This window comes from Pituophis catenifer, unplaced genomic scaffold (assembly GCF_029215685.1).
Source record: "Pituophis catenifer annectens isolate HBS135680 unplaced genomic scaffold, rPitCat1.0.hap2 SCAF_1, whole genome shotgun sequence".
Classification (NCBI taxonomy): domain Eukaryota; kingdom Metazoa; phylum Chordata; class Lepidosauria; order Squamata; family Colubridae; genus Pituophis; species Pituophis catenifer.
In genome coordinates, this window is record NW_027256881.1 from 223,879,509 (window position 1) to 223,897,707 (window position 18,199).

Sequence of the window (18,199 nt, forward strand, 5' to 3'; positions counted from 1 at the left end):
TTCTCTGAAGGTTTTATTGTCAAGTTACAAGTAGAAATATAAGACAGTGATTTTGCTGAAGGGCATGCAATGACATTTGATTAGCGGCACAAAACATCAAATGCTGCAATGAGCACGGATCACAGAGAACCTGCCAAATAGTTCCCATTTAATGTCATTTGGACAAAGGTTAATTTTTATTTAATCTATTTAATGTCTCTTAAAATAAATTATTTTCTATAGTGCATAGCACAATTTTAACTAATAAAACATTTAAAAAACCTAACGTATCAACTCAAAAGAATACAAATATCAAGATTAAAAGCATCACCAGGCATAAAAGTTAAAAGGCCTTAGCAGAACTAAAACAACTATTAAATTAAATAAGTAATTAAATAAGTATTTAAAGTATTTAAAATGCACAACATTGTCTGGGAGACCAGAATAGTTATTAGGTGGCACTGAATAATTAGAAACATGGGAGAACATTCCAGGGAGAGAAAGCTTTTCAGAGATTGGAAACCCCCTCCCTCCCCAAAAATCTTGATTGCTACACTACTAGATTCAGAAATTAGGGAAACAATTGATTCATGAAGAGTTTCCAAGGCGGAATTTAAGGGATTGAAAGACACATAGACAGACACAATCTTAATCCCCAGGTAAAAAAAAATAGGAGTTCTCGAGGATATTACTCTGCTGGTGTTTGCCAACTCTAGGGGGCAGCACTCATCTGTTTCAAAGCCATTTAGCCAGCACTGTCCAAAGACATTTCTGCGGTCATGTGGCCAGCATGATGTCACAGAGTGCTGTTACCTTCCTACCAAAGTGGTACCTATTTATCTACCTGCATTTGCATGCTTTTGAACTGCTAGGATGGCAGGAAGTAGGGCTCTTCTTTAATCTCCTGGATCCTCTTATGATTTTCATGCAACCAACAGTCACTCCCAAGTTACAATGAGTGACAAAGAAAGGACGTTGTCTCACCTGAACGTCCATTTTCGATGTGCTGCGACTCCAATCCATGGACAGGTAGCTTCTCCTTAGTTGCTGGGCAGAACTGAGTGCTGATCTCCTTCCTGTAAAGTGGCCACGCCCACGCTGTCCAATCAGCTCCAGTCTTTCCTCACGAAGGCGCCAGAACTCAAACTGGAAAAAACTCAAACTGGAATAACAACACAACTGTCACAAGTCCAAACTTAGCAGAAGCCCAAGGGTGGGTATGGATTGGAGTCGCAGCACATCGAAAATGGACGTTCAGGTGAGACAACGTCCTTTTTCCACTGTGCTGCTCCTCCAATCCATGGACGGGATGTACCCAAGTTCACTGCTCAGGGAGGGGGCTGTCTGCTCTCAGAGACCTGGGCTGTGGCCACCTGTTGTAAAACCCTGCGACCAAAGGAAGCTTCAGCTGAAGCATACGAATCAATTTTATAATGTCGAATAAACGACGAAGCGGAGGACCATGAAGCCGCACGGCAAATCTCCAGAACTGAAGCCTGTGTAGACCAAGCCGCCGTAGCGGCTGCACTCCTGGTAGAATGAGCAGAAATATGTGAAGGACGAGGCCGGCCTTGGATGTCGTAGGCCGTCGCTATGCAGTTTTTGATCCAGCGCGCAACTGTAGCTGTCGATACCTTCTTCCCCATTGATGAAGGATGAAAGGAAACGAACAATGCCTCAGTTTGTCTGAAAGATTCTGTACGCCTGATATAGCGACGAAGTGCGCGACGCACATCCAGAGTGTGCCATAGAGTCTCTGACGGATGGCGAGGGTTCGGACAAAAATCAGGTATTATCACCTCCTGGGTTCTGTGAAACAATGAATTAATCTTCGGTACAAACGTTGGGTCTAACCTCAGGACGACTCTGTCACTGTGAAAGATACAGAGCTCTTTGCGTATGGATAGAGCGGTGAGTTCTGACACCCGCCGGGCGGATGTAATCGCCAATAGAAAGGCGACTTTGATGGTAAGAAATTTTAGAGATGTAGATGCTAAAGGCTCAAACGGTGTTGAAGTTAGAGCTTTAAGAACCAATGGTAGATCCCATGACGGAAACCTATGTACCACTGGTGGTGAGATGTTGGTGGCACCGTGTAAAAAGGCCCGAATTCTGGGATTCGATGAGAGAGTATGGTGGCGCTCCCAGGTGATAACAGTGGATAAAGCTGCCACCTGGCGTCTCAATGTCGCTGGGGCGAGGCCTTTGGAGAGGCCGTCATGTAAAAAGTCCAAGATATCTGGGATATCCGGAGAAGTCGGATCCACGTGGTGCGATAGGCACCAAGAGGTAAAGGCACGCCACGAAGCCTCGTAAATTTGTGTCGTGGAGGGACGCCTGGCAGATTGAATCACAGAGATGACCCCAACAGACAGTCTGTCCTTCTGTAACTGGAGCCGCTCAAACGCCAGGCGGTTAATCGGAGCCATTGCGGGTCTGGGTGGACGACGACCCCTTGAGTTAGCAAGTCTGTCCGGGCCGGTAACGTCCAGGGTGGAACGATGGAGAGCTCCAGCAGATCTGCATACCATGGTCTCCGAGGCCATAGTGGGGCTATCAGCAACAGCTCTGCACCCTCCCGGATCAGTTTCCGAAGTAAGCGAGGGATTAAAGGAATCGGGGGGAAGGCATAAAGAAGTCCGGTGGGCCACGGGCAACGTAGCGCATCGCTGCCCTCTGATCTTGTGCTTGGATAGCGGGAGTAGAAGCGGGATAGCTGGGCGTTCTGAACAGTGGCAAACAAGTCCACCTGAGGTTGCCCGAATTTGTGTGTCAGCTGATCGAAGACGGCATGGTTCAGGCTCCACTCCGCAGGGTCGATGTGCTCCCTGCTGAGCCAGTCTGCCATCACATTGGACTGTCCCGAAATGTGGTCTGCCACCAGAGACGCTGTGTGGAGTTCCGCCCAGGCTAACAGTCTCTCGGACTCCATCATCAAGGCTTTGGAGCGGGTGCCCCCCTCCCGATTTATGTGTGCCTTGGTGGTGATGTTGTCCGTTCGGACCAGCACATGTTGGCCCTCGAGGATGTGATGGAAGTGGCGTAACGCGAGACGAACAGCTCTCAATTCCAGCCAATTGATGCTGTTCGCCCGCTCCGCCGGAGACCACTGACCTTGTACCACCGCGTCCTGTAGATGAGCCCCCCAACCGTGTAGACTTGCGTCGGATGTCAGGACCAGTCGGTTGGGTTCGAGAAACAGACACCCCTTCTGAATTGCGGAAGTCCTCCACCACCGAAGCGATAGATGAACCTGAGGAGGCAAGGCAATTGGATATCTGGAAGTGCCGCGGCCCTGCTTCTGGAAGGGAAGCAGCAGCCACTGTAGGGGACGGGCATGCCTGCGAGCCCACGGCACGATGGATATACAGGACACCATCTTCCCTAGCAGTTGAGATAGTAGCAGAAGTGGCACTTTCCTCTGACCTTGCACTTGGCTCACCATTGCCCTGAGGTCCTGAATGCGAGCCAGGGACAAGAATACCTGGCCCAGTTGCGAATCTATCACCGCTCCCAGATGATGTAAACGGGTTGTTGGGCAGAAGTGGCTCTTTTGACGGTTGATGGAAAAACCGTGGGCCTGGAAAATCTGTAAAACCAACTCCATGTCCCTCATAGCCTGAGCATGCGACGTCGACATGACGATAATATCGTCCAGATAACACATTAATCGGATTGTGTGCGCCCTGACAGCCGCTGCCACTACCTCCACCAGTTTGGTAAAAGTCCTGGGTGCCGATGACAACCCGAAGGGCATCGCACAATATTGATAGTGGTTGTTGTTGTAGGCGAACCTCAGGTAACGACGGTGGAGAGGATGCACTGGGACATGTAAGTAGGCTTCGCGCAGGTCCACAGATTGCAGAAGGTCGTTGGGTCTGACCGCCGCCAGAATCGACCGAAGGGAATGCATCTTGAACCTGCGATACCGAACGTATCGGTTGAGACTCTTCAGGTTCAAGATGGCCCTGTGACCGCCCGATGACTTGGGCACCAGAAACAAGGTAGCATAAAATCCGGTGCATTCCTGTCCCTGGGGCACTGGTTCTATCGCCTTGATCAAAAGAAGATGCGTTATTTCTGCATCCATGAGTTGTCTTTTCAGGGAACACAGAGGAACAGGACAGCTGCGAAATCTGTTGGGCGGTGTGGAGTGGAATTCGATGTGAAGGCCCTGTTGAATCGTATGACGGATCCAAGCGTCTGTTGTCGATAGGTCCCACTGGAGGTGGAAGTGCTGGAGTCGACCCCCAATAGGACCTGACTCGGGGGCGTCACTTGCCCCTGCGAGCTGGACGGTAACTGGAGCCTCGGAAGGGGCGTTTCGACTGGGACTGGCCCCGTGAGCGGTCCCGAAAGGGTTGTCTGTCCATGGTCCTGTCCGAAGACTGGGAATATGAACGAGGAAAGTAGGGTCCGCCTGACCCTGAGTAGGTCCGAAAGGGCGGCCGCTGAGAATAAGGTGTGTATCTCCTCTCAGATCGACGAAAGGAGGATGGGAGGACTTTGCACTTGTCCTTGTCCTCTATTAAAATCGGTTCCAGAGTGGCACCAAAGAGAGATGGAGCTGAATATGGAGCGGATGCTAACTTCCACTTGGCTCTGGCATCCGCCCTCCAATTACGGAGCCAAAACAAACGATGATTTGTTACAGACGCTGCCATAGATCTGGAAGCAAACTTGGCTGCCGTGAGAGATGCGTCGGCCGAATATTCAGTTGCGGCCACTAACTTATTAATGTCCTGATGTAGCCGTGTGTCATCAGGTGGTAATCTCTCCTGCAATTGTCTGAGCCAGATTAGAGCGGCGCGCTTGAAAAATGAAGTCGCTGTGGCCGCCTTTATTGCCCAAGCTGCCGCCTGGTGCGCTTTCCGAAACCCAAGTTCCATCTTTCGGTCCTCAGCTTTTAGGCCATCTGCCACGTCTGATGTCAGTAAAGAAGAAGTAGATAAACCAGCCACAGGAGGGTCAACAGAAGGTATGGCCAGTGCATTCTCCAGTTCTTTAGCTGAGGCGTAGAGACGTTTATCAATGCCACTTGGTGAAGACAAAGAGCCTGGTTGACCAAAGGCCGAATTGATGACATTTGAGAACAACGGGGGACAAGGAATGACGTCTTGTTCCGGTTTCGAGACCTGAAAAAGAGCATCGTGTGGTGCTTGAGAATTACTGTCCGATTGAACGTCCGAAACGCCAAACTTTGTGGTAAGTTTGGCTTTGTGTAGGAGTGATTTAAAAACAGACAGACGGAAAAGGCTAGTAAAAACAGGTCTGTCCGGTGGGAGGCCTTCGTCCTCCGAAAATTCTACGTCCTCAGGGCAAATCTCGCCGGATTCGAATTCATCCGACGATACTTCGTCAGTCTGGCGAGTGGCAGGTTGCGCTGGTCTAGGTTCAGCTCGAACTGGTACCGGTGGATCAATGGAAGGAGGAGCGGAACCCACCGCACCTTGCTGAATCCCCGCCGCCAGAATCTTAGCTAACGCATCTGACAAGGCAGCCTGAAAATTAACAGAATTATCCGGTAAATCAGGCCGAAGGCCAGCAGCAGTTGGTGTAAAAGTCGCTTCGGGTAAACGCCTCTGAGCAGAACATTCTGGAACAGATTGGCCCGACACATCTGGTAGTGACATAGAAACGCCTCTAGACTGGCGAAGATTAGAAGAGGCTTGCAAAACCTGTCCGCCCGAAGATGATCCCAATTGGAAGGCTCTGGACGGGCCTGCTCCATCATCCGCCACCGAGGACTGACCAGGAATTGATGACTGCTGACGGGCCTTCTCAAATTGTTTTTCTAAAACCTGGTGCCTACGTTGCTCTGCTTTATTAGACCTTGGTTGAGCATGATGCCGCCCCCCTTTGGTCTTGGTCTTTTTCGCCCGAGCTGGTTGTTGAATGCGCGGGGGAGAACAGTCCAGCTCAGAGTCCGAAGATAGTGGGATATCCGCCATCTTTGACTGGAAAGCAGAGAAGCGAAAAGTACACGTTGACAGGTGACTTATTGTTCAGCGGCTTTCAGATGGGGAATGTGCCCTTTAAGATAAAATTTAACAGGCTCAGAAGACGCTGAGCTCAAATGTCAGCCAAGGTGTTACACGGGGCACAGCCAATAGGATGATCCACCTTAAATCTGCCCCCTTAGAATGTGGGTCAAAGGCTCAGAAATCGCTGAGCTCAAGCCCTTCAACAATAGCCAGTCCGACAAAATAATCCTGGGGCCTTTGGTATGGTGCCACAAAATGGCCGCCTGCTTCTAAAATGGCGGCCGTCACTTCAAACACGGCTCTGGCGGGAAAGACAATAAGGGCAAATGCACTGCTAGCGCCTCACAGCCTCCTCCTCCTATATTGGCGGCCGTCAATTCAAACGCGGCTTCGGCGGGAGGTTAAAATGCCCACGGCGCTCCAGGCGCTTCCCAGCTGTTCTTACTTTCGCCGGCCAAAGAAACGGAGCCGTTAACGTCCCTGACGCTGCGGCGATGTCAGTCCTACCGTCTCGATGGCTCTGGTGATGGCGATCTACAGCTTCGCACGGATCCGCCCAGCCGGGTCGGATCCGGAAGGTTACTGGCTGAATCTAGCCGGTAGGGACTGCGGCTTGGATCCCCAAGCTCGCACGCGTCCACGCTGCCTCAGGCCGTCCGATCAGTTTCCAAGCGACGGCCAGCACCGATTATACACGGATCCGCCCGGCCGGGTCGGATCCGGAAGGCTGCTAGCCTATGCAGGCAGCAGAGACTGCGACTTGGAGCCCCAAGCTCGCGCGTGTCTCAGCAGCCCCGAAATTCACTTTAAAGAACCAAGTATTGAAACACAAAGGGAAGGAGACAAAAATAATAAACAAGGAAATATTAGAATTTATACTATAGAGCACTCAGAATTGCTAGTTCTCACAGCAACTGAGTGAGAAAGACTGGAGCTGATTGGACAGCGTGGGCGTGGCCACTTTACAGGAAGGAGATCAGCACTCAGTTCTGCCCAGCAACTAAGGAGAAGCTACCCGTCCATGGATTGGAGGAGCAGCACAGTGGAAAATTGTAAATTAAATCAATTTGAATTTGAATGAAAATTACATTTTCACTGTAACCCCCAGCATACCATTCCAAGGCTAAATGTGAGCTTTGACCTCCCAAAATTGCACTCCTGCTTTAAGAACATCCAAGCTATATAGCTGATTCTTCAGGGACAATTCAACTCTCTCTGGACATCTTGTCATGTGATATAAAGTACTGACCTCTCCTTTAACTGGATTGAACCTTAATTGAGCTGATCTAAGCATTTCACTGAAGTTGCCAAGCACTGGTCTTCCATCACCACAGTCTTACAAGATTTTAAGTAGAAATACGTTTTCACCTATTGATGATGGCCCAACTCCAAAATCTCAAAACTTCACAGTCAGCACTTACATGTAGGTATTTAATAACAAAAAGTAGTGAAGTTCCCCAGACAAGCATTCAAGTAGTAAATCCCAATCCCACACTTCATGTTCAGATTAGTTAAAGTGTCTCAGACATAGAACATGGATGATAATAATCTTTATTGCAACTTAAAGCTACACTGACTTTCTTCTCATAGATATCTGATTAGCCACTTGATCTGTTCCAAAGTGGCTCTTAAATTCTCCCATGTTAACAATCCACATGTAAATGTAATCTGGGGCAAGGGAGTGGGTTGGGTAGGGTTAGAGGTTATAACGGCAAGATGGTATATATGGCATTCTAATACAAGACTCTTTTGTACTGTGATGTCACCTTCATCATTTTTGGCAACCACAATACAGATTTTTTTGACATCTCTGCAGATGATGCTGAATACAATTGTCAAAGATTAGTGGGTAAGTCTGGGGAATTCACATAACAATATCAAAACTTTAGTTTAGACATAACTGTTTTCAGTAGATGGGAAAATGAAAGGCATTATATTACGTACCCGCAATCTATCCATGTTATAGTACCGCGGCCTTTCACAGCTTGGGCTACATCAGATAATAATCTGAGCGAACTGTCAGCAGCTACCGCTGGGAGAAAGAAAGGAATATATTTACTTTAAAAATCATAAGCATCTAAACACAACTTGGCAGAATTCTTCCATAAAACATTTTGTCTTTTAACTGGAATTTTTAGAGAGCACCAGAAACTAATAAATATTTTCAAATATAGTATGAACTTCACCCATAACCTTTTGCTGCAGCTGGGATCTGAAACAGCATTTGAACATGCTCAGCGAGACATTTTTCCTGCCTTTTTGAATAGAAGACTGTTTCATTTCACAAATTATTCCTGAAGTCATCTCAAAAGTACCTTGCCACTTGACAGAAAGTTTCTGTGGGTAAACTACAAACCAGAAGCATTTTTAGTGCACAGAATTAATTGCATGGTTCTTCCTATCTTTCCTGTATATTTTGACATATCCAAGTTGAATATATCTTTTTTATACTGAAGAACCATAAAGGTTTATTTATTGTCCATTCTTTTTCTCACTACTTATTCATTTTGTTGTTTTGTCTGTAAAGATGTAAAAATAGTTGCACTATATCATACCAAAATGTCCATGCCACCCAGCATTCTGTTCTACAATAGTTCAATGTGATATTTATGAAAACATCACCAGTTAGATATGCTCCATCATAGCTACTACTGGAACTTATTGTCTCTGATACTGGTGGCAATAGCCATAACAAATGTTAATCAATGATAGCTTTACTCTCCCAGATAAGGAGACTTCCCCTCTCAAAAATATGCCCTCCTGGTTTCATGTTTTACATCAGCTGATATTTTAGGGCAGGGGTGGGCAACTGTGGCCCTTTTACAACCAAGCTGTCTCAGGAATTCTGGGAGTTGAAGTCCACAGGTTGTAAAAGGGCCACAGTTGCCCATCCCTGTCTTAGGGGAAAGAGAGCTATTGTCACCTGTGAGTTCCTGAGGTCCCACTCCACAGATAAGCAAAAGTGAGACCCTCTTGCTGAAATTGGGCCTTTAGGAATAATTGGGATTGCTTTTGGGGTATTGCCCTCCTTGCTGTGTAGCCTCATCCCTACTTGAACTGTTGCGGAGTTGATGGTCCTTCGGGACTTTACCCTGCCCTCTCGTGGCATTGAGACTGGGAATATCTCAAAAATCCATTGCCTCCCTGGCAACATAGACTTGTCTCAAATAATTGAGGGCCCAACACATGCTGGAGATTGCACATTTGTTCTGGTTTTTGTCTCAGGGCAGTTGGAGTATGGTTTGGTATTGGAGGACATAAACATCCCTCTATTGCCATGGACAGATTACTCTTTGGCTGCCTTCCAGCTCACTCATGGTACCTGCCCTGACAAGGTGACAGGATTACCCATCCCATGTGACTGAAGGATCTTGCTGAGTTTTGGACAAAACTTTCATGTTTATCTGGGATTGCACTTCCTCATTCATAACTGATACACAACTTGGGGCTCCTCCTGGATTCACAGTTATTGCTCAAAGAATGGGTGGCAATTGTGGCTCTACAGGTTTTGCATAGGTCCATGTTGTATTGCAGTTGTACCTCTTTCTCAATTAGAAAGCTCTTCAGACAGACACTCATGCCCTGGTCACTTCATGATAAAACTATTGCAACAGACTATACATTAAGTTGCCCTTGAAGACCCTCTGGAACCTACAACTGATTCAAAATGCAGCAGTGCAGCCAGTAACACGCCTTTCTCATTATGCCCATGTATAGCTGCTGCTATGTAAGCTGCAATGGTTTGCTTCTGAGTACAATTCAAGGTGATGGCCATTATGTTTAAGACCTTCACAGCATAGAACCTGGTTATCTGGAGGACTACCTAACTCCAATTGTTTCTGCCTACCTAGTACATTCAGGCCAAATTTGTGTGCTCCAGGTCTCCTCAATTAAACATTGTCAAAAACTCCCTTTCCTGGAGTTCCAGAAAACCCTCAAGACCTAGCTCTTTTCCCAGGCCTGGGGTTAATCAGTTTGTGGGGCTTCATGTTGTATTTTTATTGTTATGGCTGTTTTTAGTCTGGGCTGTACGTAATTGTTTTAACAACGTATTTGGAATTTGTAAGCCACCCAGACATCATCATCAACCATTTCTATAATCCTTGTTACAGTAATCCAGTTATGACTACAAACTGTGGAAATACTTAAAATATGTGCTTTTTCACATATTTGTGAATATGGAAACATAACTCTGGGCTCATTGATTTCTTCTTTTATTTGTTTGGTTACTTACAGGTTTCAACCTTGACAAGTGATCTTTGGAAAATAAGGCTGAGTTGCTTTGTACTGCCCCAGTTCAAACAGAGTAGATTGAGCCAAAGCTAAGATTAGAAATCTCCATAATTTGTGGGGGCAAGATAGAATCTCTCTCCTCTGAACTGTCCTCGTGAGGAAAATGTGTCACCCAATACCTATTGTAGATGAGGGACCTGTATAACAGAAAACAGAATAGCAACAACACTAACTATGAAGCTACTTACTTAATGCTATACCTGGCTCTTCTCAGCTCCTCAGTTTACAACTCTTGAGCTGGACAGCTCTCATGCTATTCTAACCTTATGCCTGACCTGTTGGACAGCTCCCCAGACTTAGCAGTCCTGTAGAAATCTGAGTCCCATAGCATGGTGATGAGAAACAGAAACTAAGCCGTCAAAAACTTCAAATGTTAAATATTTCTATGGAAGAAAATTAGCCCTCCAAAAAGTTAAGTGTAATTACATGGTTTAAATTATCTTCTCCTACAATGTTTCCTAAAGTCGTATGCTATTGAATAATAACTACAGGCTAGCAAAGAAACACATGATATAGTTCACAGATACTAAAAATTCCTTATCTGAAATGAAAATTAAAATGTAGGGGGATGCAACAGAGTTTGCCTGACTCTGTCTACAATCCCTGCCAAGCCCACTTTATACACATATGACAACAGACCTGCTTAGCTCTAGAATCACAGCCCTATGAAGGGGGAAAATTCAGTGTATTTCCAAAGAACTGGGAGGAAACTTCAAGTGTTGTTACATAGACTAAAAGGTAAAGGTTCCCCTGCACATGTGTGCTAGTCGCTTCTGGCTCTAGGGGTGGTGCTCATCTCCGTTTCTAAGCCGAAGAGCCAAAGCTGTCTGAAGACATCACTGTGGTCATATGGCCGGCATGGCTAAAAGCCAAAGGCGCACGGAGCACTGTTACCTTCCCACCAAAGTGGTCCCTATTTTTCTACTTGCATTTTTTACGTGCTTTCAAACTGCTAGGTTGGCAGAAGCTGGGACAAGTAACAGGAACTCACACCGTTACATGGCGCTAGGGATTCGAACTGCTGAACTGCTGACCTTCTGATCAACAAGTTCATAGTCTCAGCCACTGAGACTACTCAGTGCAGGAAAACATGCAGGAAAAACTGAAGCTACATTTTCAAAGGGCACACTGGTTTGCCCACTGTTTTGGTAAAGAGCCAAAAAGAATGTAAATCACCACCTATTTGCTGCAGATTTTCCTCAGACAATGTATTTTCAAATTTCAGTGTTAGATAGCTTGGTTTTACACCACATAAAGAAAAAAGCAATGATCTCAGCTAAGGTAATTTCCCTTACACAAAGTGACAGGTTCACTGAAGTATACTTTGTGTAAAAGAATTTCCATTTTTTGTCCTCATTGGGAATAATATACTGTATTGGCTTTATAAGCATTCTTAACTAAAGTATCACTTATGACTCTTTTATCTTTTAAACTACCTGAATACATTAGTTTATTTTGAAGTCATTTTTATGACTTTCTAGTTCATAGCATCCAGGAATTTAAAATTTTATTCACAAATGAACGGATAAAAAATAAAGTTATCTACCCACACTACGGGGAAAACTGGAAGTTGTACATTATTCTGTTCCAACCAAAATATTAGAAAATAAACTTGATAGGACATAGTGAATTTAATGTCAGCATAAGCATTCCTACAACTGTATTATCACTTACTCTTTCTAAAAGAGTTTAATGCGATATATTTAAAAAGCAACCTCCAAAAAGTAGCATACATCAAAGATGCATAGAGCTTCTTCAGATACGTACAGAATAAAAGGAAAAGAAAAATTCTTATCCCTCTTCCTTGCAATTTGCAGCCTTTTTGGCTACTACCGAAGGACCATAAAAAAGAGATAGTATCCAGGATGACTTATGTAGATTTCTCAGAATATGTTTGAATGTGTTTTCTAGATATTGTAGATGACACTGGTTTTCTGTTGCCTTTTTCCTCTGCATTTATCTTGTAGCTGATTATTTCATAGCATCAATGTAATTGTTTATAGTTCCTTGTCGAAGCCTGGGTGTACCAGAAGCCATTTCTAAGCTTTTGTCTTTTCCTAATAAATATTTCAATAGTTTCTATTCATCAAATTTAGACACCTCCCATCTCACTATCTCAGCTTCTCTATTTGCACAAACAATTTTTTGTGTAATTTAGTACATTGTTTGACAAGCTTTTGCTTAAACATGCAAATGAAATAGAAAATGTATTTGTTTTACATGCAAAACAAGCAGGTTATAGCACTTCAGCTGAGCCATTCTGAACAGGTTACAGTTCAGCCAAACTGAATACCTGAACAACTTCATTGTTGTATGTTTTGGCTAAAATAAACTCCAAAGAGACTCTTGTGCAGCAAATAATGCAAGCTTGTCCCCTTTTTCCTCCTCCTCACTAACCACCCAACAACCTTACCAAAGCCTTCCTTCTTCCTGGCCACATCTGGATTAAAGCATTGCATTACCCAACCAGTCCATTTATCCCTTTCCCCAATCTTCCTAGCACCTTCCTTCCCTTAGCTGCTGACACTGCATTTCAAGCATGGCATCTCCATCAGCCAACTCACCAGCCCCACTGAACTTCCTAAAGTTATTTTCTCCTGCACTTTCTCTTAGCCATTGTTGCTGACAACAGCTTTCCTATTCCTCACTGGCTCCCACCTTGGAAGACGTGAGCCAGGAAAATGTGATATGGTCTATATCCCAACTAAATTCCCAGCATCTAGGAAGAGATCCATATCAGCTATTGCCCCCACACAATGGGATATCCTTTCCCAAAAGGTGAGGCAGGCCCCCACTCTCCTGGCCTTCTGAAATGTGGTTAAAGCCTTGCCTGGGAGGCACAAAGAATTATGCCACCGTGGGATTGTTTGATGCCATGAGAGCCCTCCCTCAGTCTTTATTAACCAATTTTACCAGGGTCAAATGGCCTTCTTGGAATTTTTTGGTTTTTTTGAAATTTGTATATTTTATAATTTTTAAAATTTTAACCCTAAATTAACTTCAATATTTTAGCTTTACTTTTATATATTATATTATATGCTGATATTGTACTGTACACCTCTGAGAATCCCTTTGAGAGAGATGGGTGGCCTGGAAATACAGAACATACATACATGCATAAGTACATCTCTATGTCCATACATACATACACACATCAGAACATGCATATTTAATCTGAGCAAGACCTCCTTAATTTGGAATGATATATTCATGGTACACTTATGCATATTTCTAATTTAACATTTTTTTAAAAAAAATAGTTCAAATCCAAACTTACTATATCTATTTGTTGGCCTATCTATCTACATATGTATGTACATCATCACAGAAATCCAACTTTGATTTGAGCTTGCAAGCTCAATGTAAATCATGTTTTATAGCTACTCATCACTTTCAGGTGAGGAAATAATAAGTTTCAGTTTCAGTTTATTTAGATTTATATACCGCCCTACTCCTGAAGGACTCAGGGCGGTGAACAGCCAAGATAAAACACATACAATATAAAATTTAAAAAACAATTTAAAAACGTATTAAATAAATTTGGCCCATACTAATTAAAATACCCCCGTTTTTAAAAACAAATTAAAATTAAACAATTAAAAAGAGTTAAGCCAGCCCAGCTTGTTGAAATAAAAAAGTCTTGAGGGCGCGGCGGAAAGTGCGTAAATCCGGGATCCTCCGTATCTCCAGGGGGAGTTCGTTCCAAAGGGCAGGTGCCCCCACAGAGAAGGCTCTCCCCCTGGGGGCCGCCAGTCGACACTGTTTGGCCAACGGCACCCTGAGAAGCCCCTCTCTGTGGGAGCGTACTGGCCGGTGTGAGGCTACCGGTGGCAGAAGGCGGTCTCGTAGGTATCCAGGTCCTGAGCCATGGAGCACCGTAAAGGCTGAACCTTGAAGCGCACCCAGAAGACCACCGGGAGCCAGTGCAGCTCGCACAGGAGAGGTGTTACATGGGAACGCCATGTCGCTCCCATAACCACCCGCGCGGCTGCATTCTGGACCAGCTGGAGCCTCTGGGTGCTCCTCAAGGGGAGCCCCATGTAGAGAGCATTGCAGTAGTCCAGGCGGGAAGAACGTTTTCCTATTCCAAAATTCAGCAACCTGCTATCTTGACTATGATTTGTCAGGTCAAATATCAGACCAACCATATCATAATTCATGACCATCAAATCTAGCACATACAATGGTTTTGGCAGTTACAATAATTATATTAGTGTAAGCCACAGTTCAAGTTCTGCAATTATAGTTTGGAAGGACATTTGAATCAAGCAATTGTCGTTTTCTATTTTTAATTAATAAAGACAAATTTGCAAAAAAAGGCCAAACTTGTCTTCACAAAAACAAGGAGAAACACTACTTTCAGTTACCAGGGATTCCACAAAATTCTGCTGTTGAATCAAATGCTGCTCACTAACTGATTTATTTTAATATCAGAAAAGTATGAAATTCAGAAAAGCTAAGTTGTCACAGGAAAATATCCTTAAATCAGTTACTCAGATATAATTGTCCCTTTCCTCCCTCCCTCCACCTCCTAGTTCAAAAGCAATTCCTTCAGAAATAGTGATTTGGACTTGGAAGCCTAAGTGCATAACACATTTGTTAAAAGCACACATAATTTGGCTAGTTTCTTATTCCTTAACTGAAAAAAAGAAGTGTGAAGGAGAAGGCATCCAGGCCATTAAATTTGGTCTAATTTTTGAGCTAACAGGTAGAAATGCATCTTCTTGCCAAGTATACATCATAACAACTATACATAAGTGTAATTAACCCGTGTTCTAAATGGGCCAGGTTCATGTAAACCATCTTGCCAAGAGCAGTTCACAATCTGTTATGGATGATTTTTAAAAAATGGAAGAAAAACTGCACTGCAGAAAAGGGGATGGAGGTGGAAGAAGAAAACAAACAGCAGCAGAAGCAATGCTGGTTTAAGCAAGTTCATAATAACAGAATGAGACAGCAGGTGGGTAGCTAGCAGTCAAGAGGTTAATAGGAATTGATGAAGCATCAGATAATGCAAAGTACATGACAATAAAAATGCATATATAGGCGTAAATAAACAACCTGACTGTGTAGGATTAAAACAAGTGTTACCGATTTGCCAAATAGGCACAGGGGCTAATTATTTTAAGGGACTTTGTGTCTTTTATGGTTTCTGACTGTCCTGTTAGAACTGAGAACTGGGTCTTCTTGGATTTGAAGATTAAGTAATTTCATCTACCAAGACACGGGAAACAGGCCTTGTCTGTTACCCCACCTGCTGCTTGAACAACATCCCCTCAAAAATTTGCACGACCCCCACCTTACCAGCTTTTAAAAGAGCCTTTAAATATGACTTTCTATCCCCTAGACCACTGGTTCTCAACCTTCCTAATGCCGCGACCCTTTAATACAGTTCCTCATGTTGTGGTGACCCCCAACCAGGGGTGGTTTCTAAATTTTTTTACTACCGGTTCTGTGGGCGTGGCTTATTTTGTGGGCGTGGCTTGGAGGTCATGTGACTGGGTGGACGTGGCTAGCTGGTCATGTGACCGGGTGGCCATGACTATGTGTATAGGGACTACTCAGAGGGCTGAAAAAAGTCATTTCTGACAGGTCCTCGCACTTTTGACAAGTCTTCGCACTTATGACTGGTCATCATTTATGCCCATTGTAGCATTCTTAACAACCGTTTCACAACTGCTTCTCTTCACCATGGTGACAAGATAGGGCAAAAACATAAAATGTGAGGACAGTCGTAAGTTCGAGGACTGGTCAAAAGTGCGAGGACCAGTCAGAAATAACTTTTTCATCCCTCTGAGTAGTCCATATGCATAAAAGGATACAGCAATAGAGAGGGATGAAGGAAGGGAAGGGAAATTAGAGTAGGAGGGAGGGTAAGAGAGGGAGGAAGAGAGGAGGAGAAGGAGAAAGGAAGAGGAAGTAGGGAGGAGAAGAAGAGGGGGAGGAAGAGAAAGTAAGAAGGAAAGAAAAGAGAGAGGTGGTAGGTTTGAGGAGAAAGATTGCTATACAATAAAAAAGATGAAAGGGAAGAAAGCCAACTCCAAGCAAATATAAAGATATTAAGATAAAGAATGAATTGTTAAACTTTAAAGAATAAAAGAGAACAAATATGAATAAATAACAATAATTAGAAACACACATACAAACATACAATGTATTTTCTTTGAACAGAGTATTTGGCCGGTCCACAAATTTAAACAGTGTTTAGTCATTTCAATTAAATTTACAATTTCTATATTTCCTTTTTGCCATATTTATTCCTCATCTATTTTTGTAAAAAACCAATATTACCCTTCATCCTCATCTCTAATCTTAATCAAATTCAATTTTTCCCTTCTATTCTATATTATACCCCTTCCCATTGTCATCTATTTTTATATCCATCCTCACATTGGTTAATTATGTAATATTAAAGTTGTTTAATATAAATTCAACATTTTAATATAAATCAATTAGTTATATAACTACCTTTTTTGTATATTAATCAATATGAACATGAATATTCCAATTATTTCCATGCAATCCAATTTCTTACAAATCAATTAATTATATTTACCAATAATAATAAACCAAATAATTTCCCCCATATATTCCTCCAAACCACAACTTAACCATTTCTACTCTCAACACAATATACAATTAATAGTATCTCAATTATTACAATTCCTAGTTAAATAGAGCTTTTTTTCTTTTGTGTTTTAAAATCTTGAACTCTTCTCTTTTGCCCTAAATTTCCCATTGTTTGCACCTACCTTTTTTGGTGAGGAAAAAGAAAAGAAATCTGCCTGCCTAATTTTCCAACGTTGTCGCAACAGCAAAGCCAACAGCCTGCTTTACTTTCAGTTTCGTTTTTCAGCATAGCTAGGGGAAAAAAAAATCTGCTCCAGCAAGCAGCAGAGCCCTGAGCAAAACAGCTGAGAGCAAATCAGCTGAGAGTCGGGAGCTGATCTAATCAAGGGCTAATTAGCCTATGCTGAAGCTCCGCGGGCCAATAAAATTACAAAAAAACACTGAACCATTTGTTAAATTGCTGGCTCGCCCGCCCCTCGCCCACCACTATTTATTGGCAATAAATAGTGGTGCAGAGGGGCGGGGCAAACCAGCAATTTAACAAACGGTTCGGCCGAACCCCCTAGAACTGGCAGAATCCCACCGCTGGCTATAAGGCGGCCCTTTGAAGCCCCACGGCAAGAATTTAAACAGTTTTTTTTCCTCTAGCCATCAGCTGGGACTCAGGAGGCAGCAATAGATTGGGAGTGGGCGGGGTAAGCGAACGGCCAGCGATCCAACAGAGCAGAGAGTGAGGGTGAGTGAAGGCGTGGGCGGGGGCGAGAGAGGGCTTTGGCGACCCCTGTGAAATGGCCGTTCGACCCCCAAAGGGGTCACGACCCCCAGGTTGAGAACTGCTGCCCTAGACCTTAGGTTAGAATGCTTGGGGTGGGTGTGAGTTTCTACTTCTGTTGGGGTTGTCAATATTTTTTGGGGTTGATTTTGATTTTATTGGTTTTTTATGCTAAACCATGCAGAATCACTGGAGTTAGATGACCTAGAAATTTGATTATAAATACATGATTAAAAACTAAGGAGAAAAGCAAGCAGATATCTTTTGTATGCACATAAGGCTGATACCATAAACCTAGTGGAAATGCAGGTTAAAATACAGCAAAATAAAAAATAAAAATAAAAGCAACTATCTCTTTCTGGAAAAACCAAGCAGAATGATAGGAAAAGTGCCTCAATATAAAATAGCTGCTAATACATTTAAAAAATACCTCTACAGTTATTGGTTGCATACTTTGTGCAGGTAGTTTTTTTAAAGAGAAGTGCTATAGATATAACAATAATAAAATAAGAAGTAATTTGACAACATTATGAGACAGATCAAGTAATCAGAGAAGAATTGATTGTTGATATAAACTCACTCTAAATTTTATCTGCAAGTT

The 18,199-nt window shown here is 43.6% G+C and overlaps 1 protein-coding gene across 1 annotated transcript in view; it reads right to left on the minus strand.

Annotated features, from left to right (window-relative positions):
* PDIA5 (protein disulfide isomerase family A member 5) overlaps nucleotides 1-18,199 on the minus strand; it is a 217,491-nt gene that overhangs the window by 148,507 nt on the left and 50,785 nt on the right. Inside the window, exon 3 of the mRNA XM_070957085.1 lies at nucleotides 7,908-7,995. Within this exon, the coding sequence (XP_070813186.1) occupies nucleotides 7,908-7,995 (88 nt within the window). The remainder of the gene's footprint in view (nucleotides 1-7,907; nucleotides 7,996-18,199) is intronic.